The sequence below is a fragment of the Vulpes vulpes genome, chromosome 14 (assembly GCF_048418805.1).
Source record: "Vulpes vulpes isolate BD-2025 chromosome 14, VulVul3, whole genome shotgun sequence".
NCBI lineage: Eukaryota > Metazoa > Chordata > Mammalia > Carnivora > Canidae > Vulpes > Vulpes vulpes.
The window spans coordinates 105,039,497-105,051,724 of NC_132793.1; the positions used below are offsets into that span (position 1 = coordinate 105,039,497).

The 12,228-nt window shown below is 55.6% G+C and overlaps 1 protein-coding gene across 13 annotated transcripts in view; it reads right to left on the minus strand.

The window, feature by feature from the left end:
- The window catches only part of ARNT2 (aryl hydrocarbon receptor nuclear translocator 2), a 156,393-nt gene that overhangs the window by 17,231 nt on the left and 126,934 nt on the right, over nucleotides 1-12,228 (minus strand). For all 13 annotated transcript variants that reach the window (XM_072737502.1, XM_072737497.1, XM_072737496.1 and 10 more), the window contains 3 exons: nucleotides 5,245-5,317; nucleotides 4,350-4,473; nucleotides 1,223-1,322 (listed from right to left, as the gene is read on the minus strand). In XM_072737502.1, the coding sequence (XP_072593603.1) occupies nucleotides 1,223-1,322; nucleotides 4,350-4,473; nucleotides 5,245-5,317 (297 nt within the window). The remainder of the gene's footprint in view (nucleotides 1-1,222; nucleotides 1,323-4,349; nucleotides 4,474-5,244; nucleotides 5,318-12,228) is intronic.

Below are 12,228 nucleotides of genomic sequence, written 5' to 3' on the forward strand. Positions count from 1 at the left end.
TATAGGAAATCCGGCCCATTCCACCAGCTTAGGGCCCCACAGGCATCTCCCCATTCTGTAGAGGAGCAGTGAGTGAGCACCCTCCGGATGCCAGGCTCTGCAAAGGGGCCGGTGTCCTCCCCTTCCCCTCCACACACAGCCAGCCCCCCACAGGCCTGCCTCTCCTTCTCTGAAACTGCCCTCCGACATGCGTCTATGACAATAGCCTCACCCCGGCTCAGCATCTTGAGCCTGACCATTTGTCCTATGACCCACCAGTACCCTCACCTTCCATGTTGCCCCCCAAACTCTCTCCCAGACCCTACTTCCACAAGCCCCTCCCTGCAGCCCTTCATCCAGACCGCAGGCCTGGCAGCAAGTGTCCCAAGAACCTGATAAGCATGTGCCCAGATGGGGGCTGGCACAGAGGTGCAAGGGGTCCCTGTGTGCTGAGAGTGTTACAGTGGAGGACCCTGGGGCAGGAGAGAAGTCTGGAGGCCTCGACCACTGCGCAGCAGGGCAGGGTGACTGGCAGTGATGTGGATCAGCAGCAGAGCTCTGGGGCCAGCTCATCCAGCTGGCCCCTGACCAGAGAATGCTGCCTGTGGCGCGAGTTCCCCAGAGCCTGGGAGTGGGCTACATCCACTGAGACCCAGCTGCAGGACTGGCCCCTCCAAGGTTTCAGCCTGCATATCCAAGGCACAGCGGCCGAGCTACCTGCTGTGTCTCCAGGAGGTCTGTCCGTGGACCAGTGTGCATGAGTCCAATACCCTGGCAGGGATTCTCTCTCTTGGGTGGTCAGTCTCAGCTGCCCAGTCCTGGTCCCTGTCTGTACCTAGACGCTCCGCTCAGGCTCTGGCCAACTGAGCCAGCGGCTGGGCCATATGAGGAGCGCTGCCCACTGGGTATGGGTCTAGGGCAGTTCTAGTGAGTTTGGGCATTTTTGGTGGGTGATATGAGGACCCACGCACCCTCCTGAGGGTTGCCAGTCTCTCCCCCACCTGTTCCTCCTAGGCCCTGCTCCTCCTTCCCCAGCAGGCAATAGCAACACATCTAATAGCAATGCACAGAGGGTTCAGAGGGCAGATCCAGAGTCACCAGAGTCCCAGCCTGGCCCAGCACCCACAGGGCAGTAGCCACTAACTGGGGTTTGCAGATTTTGCCACACATGGAGCCGAACTCAGAGACCCAGGGCCTCACTGGTACAGGGCATCCTTCCACCCCCTCACCCCCTGGCTGGTACCTGAAGGCCTTCCCGGAATGTCCCGGGGGGAACGGGCTTCCCTGGGAGTAGATCTGCTGTGTCCCTGCTGCAGACGCTGAGCTCATCATCTTCTTCTCCGCTAGAAAGAGCACAGCGAGGGTTACATTCAAGGGCTTCCTGCCCTCCAGACCTCGGGGCGGGCAGCGGGGGAGCAGGTGTGGGGCCGGTGTCCCTGAGCAGGACGACACATCCCAGCCGCCCATCCTCCTGCACCTGTTCCACCCTTGCCTGCCTCCGGGGGCCTTCTCCACACAGGAGGGTACCTGGCTATCCTCCGGCATCTAGGGCAGGCTACACGCATCAGAAAGCAAGCCCTTCCCAAGAGCTGGGAGGATGGAGACAACCAATGGAAGTTCTTCCTCAGACACTATTTCACTGACTTCTTCCAACCCCCAGGAGGAAGCAGGGAGCAGTGGTTTGGAGGACCAGCTCTGGTGCTCCCTGGTGAAGCCCTCGGCTCTACCTTGGCAGGGAGGTGGCCTTGGACATGTTTGTTCTAGAGAGAGCCTTTCACTTCCCTACAATCTCAAAATTCCTACACCTGTTGTTCCCACAACCCCTGACACCCCACCCACAAGATACTGGAATAGAGGACATCAGTTAGTTACACGGCAATTATTTTGTGCCTAGACAGGTGCCTCGCCTGTATCCATCTCTGGCTTGGTGAGCAGACAGGCAAAGTGGGGGATCCAAGGGACATGAGCAATGATGGACACTCAGGCTTGGAGGCTTGGGGCTGAGGGTGCAGGCTTCAGTCACCAAGTACGAATCTCCCACAGGTGCAAACCACCTCTGTGATGCTTCGATAAACTAAAGCACTGAGTGGTTTTCCCGGTCCGTTTCTTTTGCTGCATGATGGGGCACCCAGCAGAAAATCCTACAGGATGGAAGCGGCGTGGACTCTTGGGTGTGCATTTCTAACGTAGTCCACAGGCCTGAGTTTTGTGGATAAAGAAGCAGCTCCAGGTTTCAGGACAGAGGTGCACTAGGGACTTCTTGTGATTTCACTTCATGTAGGCTATTTTTTCCTCATGTATTTTTTTTTTTTTTTGGTGGTTTGGGTACATGAGAAGCACATTTTTTCCTAACTGCTCTAAGACATTTGTAGGACACAAAACTACACACACACACACACACACACACACGCACACACACATATACATATAAAGATTCTGGATTTTATTATTCAATCTTCTATATCTTTTTTCATTTTATTTCATGACTTTGGTCTACCTGCTTTGTTGGGAGATGAAGAAATGCATATTGGGATCTCCTGCTGCAGTGTGGCTTTATCAGGATGTTCCTATGTATCTAATTGTTCTGGCTTTCCCATGTTCCAAAGCTCATGACACATATGCCTTCACGTTGGGTTACAGCTCGTATCTACATAACAACCCCCTTCGCCCACAGCGCTCGGACAATCTGTATGCTCCTTCTGGGATCTGCAGGCACCACACCACCCCTCCTCCTGGCTCAGTGGTTTCTCGCCGCGTTGTCTGGGGCGTAGCAAATTTTGGCAGCATGTGATTCAGGAGCTACCAGTCAGGAGTCCTTGAACACCCACCAATTCTACCACTTATGACATTCATACTTTCCTACTGTTTCACTTTTTCTTCTGAGTACTTTGCAATTTGCTAAAAATGTCCTCGTCTTTTCTTGGAAGCGAGACTTCCTTCCTTCTTTTCTTTTCTCTCCTTTCAAGAGTGGTTATTTTTAAACACCCTGGAAGCTGTGCTTCTCTAGAAATGTCAGAGAAAAAAACAGCACGCACCGGTGAGAAATTTCTGTGTATGACTCCTAACCCCAAATGTGCCCGAATTTTTGCTGAATTGATCTGGTTCTGGTTTTTATGTATCTTTCGTATCTCCCAGCCATTTTTGCACTGATCCCCAGTGTTGCTCGTGTCATCCTTCACATTGCTAGTTTCTCAACGTGCCACTTCCATCCCCATGATCTGTACTTGCGGCACACGAGCTCAGTCTTTGGCAAGCTGAGCTCTTGGGAGGTCTGAGTAGATGGTGCATCTCTGAGAACATCCCCCCTGGCTTCCTGTGTGCAAGCGCAGCCTGGCAGGTGGGCTCATGTTGGCTCTCCTGTCTGCCTTCCTTTTCCTTATCTGTTAATTCCCTCCATTTTGTCATCTGTTTGGGAAGGTGTTTAAGTCTCTGCAACATTACAACTTGAATGGATTTCCTCTAAACACCGCGACTCTGGTCCAAAATCTCAGGCTTCTCTGAGGGAAGCCTTTTAGATGCGCTACTGTTTCCTCACTTCTCCATCAAAGTCAAGAGCCACTGATGAAGGCAGGTGGCGTGTCCAAGGGACTGGTGGGAACCAAGAGCAGGGAGCTTCCCTGTGCTGTCAACAGGTCACTGCACCACACTGGTCGGCACATGTGGCCCTCATGGGAGGCAGTGCCAGTGCCTTCCTCCCTTCCTTAGCATTTGGTCCACAGCCCAGCGGGAGTGACAATGACAATGACGGCTATGTCTGCCCCACACATGCCGATGTCAGGAGGGCCAGGATTTGCTCTTCCCTCCATTGTCAGCTCCTCAGGCCTACAGGCTGCCTCCATGGCTTCCTTCTGACCAGTGTCTCCATGCTTCCTTCAGGCGGGAGAGCTGGCTTCTCCCTTCAGTGGATCCCAAGCACACTGTATCTTGCACAAATTCCTTGATCACAAGAAAATGAAATCCTTCTGCTGAATTTTGGAACATTACAGACATTTGCAGGTTGCATCTTTGGCTAATCTTAGCGGTAACCTGACTGGAAGGGGCAGCTACATGCACAGGTTTTACGTGGCACCTCGACCTAGAACACACCATTTTCTCCAGCGACACCCCTAACGTAGGCAGACCATCCGGTAACCACCACCCCCACCTACCCATTCATTCTCTACCCTTGAAGTCAGAAGGCAAGTGGTCCAGGGCCCCAGGGAACAGGTGAGGGAGTGGTGAGGCCAGTGGAGAGGCCCCACTGGGACTCCTGTCCCGGTGCTCTCTCGTCCTTCCAGCAGGGCACTGGGAACCTACCCTGTCTCCAGATGGCCCAGCCACAACCCCCACCCCCTGACCCCTCCAAGCCGCAGTGCCGTTCCAAAACTTACATGCGCTGATCCCTGCAAACATCTCGGCGAAGCGGGGGTCCCTTTCCTGGGAGAAGATGGCATCTGCCTTTTCCACAGACTTCCCGGCTTCATGAACACCGGCCGGCAGGTTGGGGACAGGAACCTATTCACACAAACACAAGCACATCCCACGCGTGAGACACAGGACATGTGCTTGTAGCCTCCCTGGGTCTCCTTTGTTGGGTCCTTCCCTCCAGTCTCACTGACACTTAGGCTGGACGGTTTCACAGGTGGGGGGCAGGGGAGGGGGTTGAGCTGGAGGTCACAGAAATGACGAGTCACATCGATTACTTAAAGAAAGATAAATAATAATCAATGTACTCTAAAAACCAGGAATTGTGACCATCAAGTCCAATGTTGGAGACAGGCTAGTCCAGTGTACCTTGCGATTTCTCTAGATGACCAGCTCACAGAAGTAGCAGTAGGAGGAAAGGCAGAGGGAAGAGGAGAGGACAAAGAAGAAGGGAGGGAGGACGCGCAGGCAGGGTGGGGACAGAGGGCAGGACCAGGGCTTGGGGAGGGGAGGGACTGGACAAGAAGCAGGACAGACAGCTGGGACACGCAGGACAGATATGGTCAGAGCTGCCCCTATGGGCTTCTGCATCTGCTAGCAACGGGCTGGACCAAGTCCAAGAAGTTACCATCAGCCCCCCAATACTCTCCATAGGGCATGTCCTATACCCGTCGTGGCCCAGCTCTGCAGAAGGGTCACAGGAGACCCCCAGGAGACCAAAGTCTCCATGCCCAGTGGGTGGACGGAGTGATAGCACCTGCTGGGTTGGGCCTGGGGGGTTCCAGTGAGGGGCCGAATGTAGTCCCCAGTCCCTCGAGCTGGAGACAGTTCCAAACAGGTAAGAACCTTCTGGAAGTTCACCTGTGATAAGTCATACGATGACAACCCATCTCTCTGATGCACTTCCAACTCCGCCTGCTGCTGCTGGAGCTGCCTGAGAAACACAAAGTGAACAGAGTCAGGAAGGTCAGCTGTGGTGGCCGTGCCACTGGACCAGAGCCTCCCCTGAAACCAAGGAAGCAGGGGTGACACCCCACGGACTTCTCACTTTTTGCAAACTTCTCAAAGTTTTCAACTTTTCTTTATTTTCCTTTATGATGATTTTTTAATGCCTCAAATCGAGACATCAAGCCCTGTAGCGTAAGCTTAGGCTGCCAATGTTTAGGAAATAAATTTTGGTTTATGATTTCATTTTTTGCAGGGTAAAAAGACATCACACCAAAAAAAAATGATGTAAGGCGAAATTCAGATCGACACAGGTGACTTCGGCAAGTGCTTGCCTACAAGCTGGGAGGGGGCTGCAGGACCTCATCCAGCCCTCACAGTGGATGCCCACAGCGGTACTTTACCACATGGTAAAGGTTCAGAGACGCTGCCCAGCGGCCTGCTCACCGGCGCTCAGGACCTACCTAACAGAGTCAGGACCTGACCTGTGACCTGTGCTCTGCACTCTGCATGCTTCCAAACTGCTCCTTTTGGGACAGAAAGAGCCTCCTTGTGGGAAATAGCTGCTTTCTGTTTTAGAACATGGAAACCGAGTTATGTCTGAGGAAAAGTGAACCCTACAGCACAGAGCCTAAATACGGGGCCAGATGACAGGGTCGCTTTCAAGTCTAAATACCAACAAGGATGACAGGCAAGCAACGATCTTCAAATTATTGCCAAAATTACACCACCCCATGCCCAGGGGTCAACAGAAAGGACACAAACAGACCGTTCAAGCATAAACACATACAGAACACCTTTCATATGGAGATTCATATAATGAGCAGGGCTAGAGAAACACTTGCACCATTAAAATCATCAAAATGAGCACAAGTCAGAACAGACTTGGAGAACAATTCTTCAGCTACTAAGCTGGTAAAACTACGTGTAGCATGGTGGCTCAGGACAGGAAGATCCCAGTCTAGTGGAGAAGTGTGTGTGGACACAGCCCTTTTGCAATCTGTTAGGTCCCGTGGACACGTCCACACCTTCCAGGTGTCGTCCTGCTGCTGGCACTTGTGCAGGGAGCTTACTCAGTGGCTGCAGATAAGAGCTGTCTATGCAGAGTTGGCCGTAACAGGGGACGACTTTATAAACGTGTCTATTCATTTACTGAGCATACATGCCCTGGTCTCCCACTGTGGCCCCTGTCAGGACTATCTGGACACACTAGCAGCTGCTCTGAGAGTGTGTAGAAAAGTTCAGGACAAAACATCATGCGCACTACGACTATGGCTACAAACAGCATGTCCACTGTGATGAACAAAGTTTGGAACATGTGACAAAATGTCTTAAGGATCTACATTGACTTGCCAGATTTTCCTTATCTGTTGTGAACCTAGGACAGCCTCAGTGGGTCCCTGTGGTCTTCTCCACCCCTCGCTCCATGCTCTGAGCCCCATGCAAGGCGGCAGGTGCCCTCCCCCTTGCTGGAGGCCGGAGGCACTGGGGAGGAAGTGTGGGTAGTGCCAGAGAAGGCAAGTCTACCAGGGAACTCAGAAGCCACTGCAGGGAGGGCAGGTGCAGGGGTGAGCCAGCCCACCTGGAGGACAGTCCCCGCAGAGGGCCCCCCGTGAGCACGCCTGTGATAGCTGCAGACCGGTTCAGCCAACGCCGAGGGCCATGGGGAGGACCCGGAGAACCCCACCTGGGAGGTGGTGGTGTGGTCAGTCTGGCCAAGGGGGAGCTGCTGACCATGGAAGGCTGGTGGGAAGGACACCTGTGCCCTCCATGCATTTGCACTCGGCACCTGCTAGGGGTCTGCATTGATTGAAACTCACACTGGGCTCACTCGGGGAGGTGACAACCCTCCAAGTGGGGATGTTTTGAACTCCCTTTATAAGGGAGCTCACCAAGGCCCAGAGATGCTAGGGGTCTGCAGAAAAGAGACAGTGCTTTGAAGGGGATTTGGTGCAGTGGATACTTCACAGCATAAAGGACAACTAGCTGGGTGGGGAGGAAGCCCTGGGTGGTCATGGTGGGAGCCAGTGATGAGCCTCGAGGGAGAGGCAGCCTGCCAGAAGCCTGGCCTCAGGGGCAGATGCAGCTCCTGTGACCATGGGTTGGGGGGGGTCCCCAAACTCCTACCACACTGCCCCTGGCCAGTCCCTCCACTGGCCAAACAGCTGGAAGCCTGAGAACAAGGGGCACAGGCCATCTTGTCCGCAAAGGTTAACGTCGGCTTGTCCAGACAGACAGGCAAATGCAAATGTCCACACACCACCAGGCTGGTGGGCGGTGTAGACGGAGCACAACCAGGCTGCCCCAGTCCAGGTGTGGGCTGTCTGGGTTATACTAAAGCAGCACCATGTTTACTAACCACTTCTGCTCCCAAGAACAGAGCAAGCACAGGGGGGTCTTGGTCCGCCCCCCCACCCCACTGAGATGGTGATCACACGAGCAACTGGCCACTCTTTGCTTTTCCTCCTCTGCTGGAGAGCTCGCTGCTTTCCAGGGCAGCCCGCTCCATCTGTAGGCGAGCAATTAGGAAAAATCTGTCCCTAAACAGCCCAAATCTACCTTCCTACAACTCTCTTTCTGAGTTCTGATCCTGCGGCCCGAGAAACACAAAATAAGTTGAATTCTGTCCCTGAACTCTTCTTCCCAGCAGCCAGAGAGATGGGTAGTCTGGTCACCATTCACCTTCCACTGTACACTTCACATTGGCTCCTGGCCTGTGTGTCCCTCCACCTCCCTAGCAGGACCTCTTAGAGAACCCCACTGGGGGATCGCTGACCAGGGTATTTAGATCTAAGTCTGGTTGAGACGCCTGTTCTGGGAGGTGTTACTGGAATGTCTACACCAGGCTCTGTACTAGACTCCATGGGGAGGACAAGACATCCAGACCCATGTGGTTGGGATCTCAGGGCATGGATGGTCTCCAGGGAGGACAGACATTTGCCAAGAAGTGTGGTGTGCTGCATTCAGGGCCAGGGTGTGGGGAGAACACACAGCTTGTCTCCTGACCTGGATGCGAGAACACGTGGAAGGGGCAGGTGAGCCACAAAACACGGGATTCCCCCCCAGGCAATCTGTGCCTACACTTGCAACACCAGGAACCAGGGGAACTGAAAAGAATTCTTTTTAAACTGGTATTTCAAAAAATTTAAAAATAATATAATGATCTGTAGAAAAATCCTAAGTTTCTGTATTTTCTTGCTCTTCCTTTACAGTTTTGCTATTTTGTTTCCATCTCGCAGGCCCCACTGTCACTGGCATGCGAGAACCCTGATGCCTGAGCGCAGAGCGTGGGACAGCACCCTCCCGCACTGTGCTACCTCCGCGGCCTTCCCCTTTCACAGATGCAGACAGCAAGGGTCTGGGTCCTGAAGCTGCGCCCGGACTGTGCACATAGGATTCAGACCCAATTCTGTGGGCTACAGACCCTGCACCCAGTCCCACAGACATAACGGCCCATCACCCCACACCCCCCATTCCAGAGCTGCAGGCCCAACCACACCACATCGTGAGCCACCAGGTGGGACAGTACCCCTGTACTTTGGGGTTTTTGTGGGACTGGAGCTGTGAATGCCTCTTCTCTTCCTTCCACGACTTTTCCCGGAGCCCAACCTTCAGCCCACTGGTGCTTTTCCAGGGAATACGACCGCTCCCGCCTGTGGTCCAGCCTGTGTCCAGCCTGAGCAGGGACCTTTGGGAGTGGGTGAGACCACCATGTGCGCTGGGCACCCCTGATGTGGGTCTGCCTTGTAGAGAGGAAGGGCCCACGTTTCCAACGTGCGCCAAGGAGACAGTAAGAACCAGAGGCATCCAGGCGGGAGCCTGCTCTTAGCTCCGTCCCCTTCTGAACCTGAGAACGCTCCCTTCAGGAGGCTGTAGAAAACAGGGGCTCTGGTGTGGCCTGCAGGTCACAGGGCCTGACCACACTCCCCCATGGTCCGGATACAGCCCCATCCCGCAGACTGGGCTCTTGGCACCCACAGTGGCAACCCCATGCAGGAAGTGCTGACTTGCACACTGCCCATCCTGGGAAGAGGCTTGAGGAGGTTTCTTGGACATTTCATGGCAATGAAATAAAAATAAACCTTGGTGTGCTTGCAAATTCCAGAGGGGGAGAAGTGCAAGCTCCTCAGAATTCTGGCCGACAGCACGTGTACGGGATCCGGCCCGCATGCAGCAAAGCGCTGCCCTGTCCACTGGGGACCAAAGTGGATGATCCCACAGCAGAGGCGTCAGGCCCAGGCTTCCTGTCAGCAAGGTCCCCCTGCACCGGGGACATCAGGATGCTGTCAATTATGTCTGACACTCCCAGACTGAGGCTTTTACTCAACCAGAGTAAGTGTGACCCCAGCCACGAGAGAGGCAGTGGGAGGCAGCAGTGATCGCACCTCTGGGAGAACAGGGGTCTGGCAAGGAGGCTTCTGGGGCTCCCCAAGCTTAGCGACCAGTCAGGCTAGTAACACCCACCCCTGAGTGAGAGCTATCTGCATGGCCAGTGGGAGGACTCTGAACGCCCGTCAAGGGGTTTGGAGGAGCAGCAGGAGTGTGTTTTAGAGACAGCCCCTGGGGCCATGTGGGCTGCTCAGGGGGACCGGCTGGAAGGCAGGGGGAGCTGGTCAGGGAAGAGCATCCCAGACAGAGGCTGTAGGGCCCTGCTCTTGCCCAGGTTGTCTGCCGCAGGTACCTGGGAGGGTGGGACGCAGGACACTCCCAGGCTGGACCTCGGTGACCTGGAGCGTCAGCCTCTCTGGCCCTGCAGAGATGAGGAAGGTCACCTTGCTGTCACTCCCCACTCCCAGGCTCCTGCCTCCTGCAGGTCAGGTGGGGCTGGGCAAGGTGGGCTATCACGGCGTGCATGGGGATGGAGGGCCGGCTGCAAGGGATGCTGGCTCCAAGCGATGGGCATGGTGGGGGTCTAAGGACGTGCACACAGCTGCCATGGTTGTGAAGACCTACAGTGGTTGTGGGACAGGGTTGTGCTGTTAGGATACACTAGGGACAGCTTCGGATTCTCCTGGAAGAGGAGCTGGGACAAGACCGCTCGGTTGCTAGCTCACATGTGCGTGAAAACGCCCAGCAGCTTCTGCTCAGGACAGCAGTCCATGACGACATGTCTCGGAAAAACACGGCCGCCCAGAGCCCAGAGATCCAGCACAGGCAAAAGTCGTGAGACCAGCAGAGAAACTCCCTGTCCATGCTTCTTGCTTTCCTGCACCGATGTCACAGGAGAATGTGTGGGGATGACAAAGAGGCCCTCTTCGCACAAATGCTGATCATTCCATCCTCCGTTTCTCTGAGAACTTTCTTTTGAAAGTGTTCTTCTTGACGGAGGCAGCAAGGCCAGCCTCTCCGGCCCCTGAGCACAGAGGGACCTTCCCTCTGAGTCTGCCCGCTGCAGGCAGAGCCCAGCCAGAACCGAGGAGAGGGCCAACGGCTCGTATTGCGGTCGTCACTGCCCTCTGCTGCCCACAGCTGACATCTCCCGCCACCTCCACCCAGGGAAGGCCAACACCACAGGCCACTGCCAGGCCTCTGCTGTTAAGTTCTCCAGAGGGGGCATTCTCAGCCCCTCTGACCCCAAGGAGCTGCCAGGAGCAGTGGTCATGAGACGCCTGTGGGGACACGGCCTGTGCAGAATGTCTGTCCTGCTGGTGCGGAGCTGCCTGCCTCAGAAGGACATGAGAGCCTGCGGGGAGCACCTGTCGACTAGTATGTTGGCATCAGAAGGGTGAAGGTTCAGGAACAGTGTCCGGGGGGGCCCTGAATGCCTGACAGGCTTGCTCGTCTGTACGACCCCCGTCGGTGGTGGTGGTACAAGCCACAGCATGAGCGCATGCTGAGCAAGCCAAGCTGGCATCTCCTCCTCCCCCTGGGCTCCCACTGCCCACACCGGCTGCCCAAGGGCAGTAAGCACACGGTCACCCCAGCCTCGGAGACCCTGGGAGGGAGACGGGCCTGGCGCTGGGGGCGCCTCTCTGCCCCATGCTGGGGGCAGCTCTCACTGTAACCGAGTTTACTCCGTAGCCCCCAGATAATCTCAGATGCAGGATAAGACAAGGCAACACTGCGTTTCTGCACTCCTGGAGCTACAGCCCTGCTCCTGCTACTCCTACAACCAAGAGTATCATGGCTGGAAGACCCGTAGGAAAAGCCCTGGGGCCCCAGGCAGGCCAAGGGAGGAGGGGCAGAGGAAGAGGAGGTCACACAGCTTGGGGGGATGGCCAGTGGGAGCCAGCTGCCCATGCTGGTGCCTACGGCTGCTGGGAAAGCAATTTCACAGAGTTGGGGGCCAAGGCCAGGCTGTAAGGGTGATGAGGAGCTGGATGACCGGGGTGTGGGCACCCAACAGAGGGCTGCAGGGCCTGCTGGCAGAGAAAGCTCTGGAGGGCCTGGGTGCCAGGGTCTCAGGAGCCCGTGACAAGGCCTGGACAAGGAGTGCGGTGCCCACGGGAGACCGGGGATGTGCGGGGAGGGCCTGGCCCTGGAGGGAGGAGGAGCAGGACACAGAGACTCTCACTCCTGCCAATAGGAGGAGGCTGGTGGCCAGGCCCTGCTTCCCAGTTCACCACCAGGCAGGATGATCTATCTGGAGCGTGAAGAAGCAGGCAGTGGCAGCCTGCAAGGGGCGAGCCGGGACTCCACGCCCCACCAAGCAGGGCGGGCTCCGGCCCGACGTCCTGCCACACCACTTCACATGCACCATCTACACACAGCATCTGAAGAAGGCTGTTCTCCTCACTTTATAGAAATGACAACTGAACCTTGGAAAACACAGTGACTTGCCCAGTGGGGGCGGCATAGATGGAAACCCAGGCCAGGCCCCAGGGGCCTTCTGTGGGTGGACTGACCCCTCTAGCTTTGTGTCCTGTGGCCAGGAGCAGGCCTGAGGCTGAGATGCAGGGC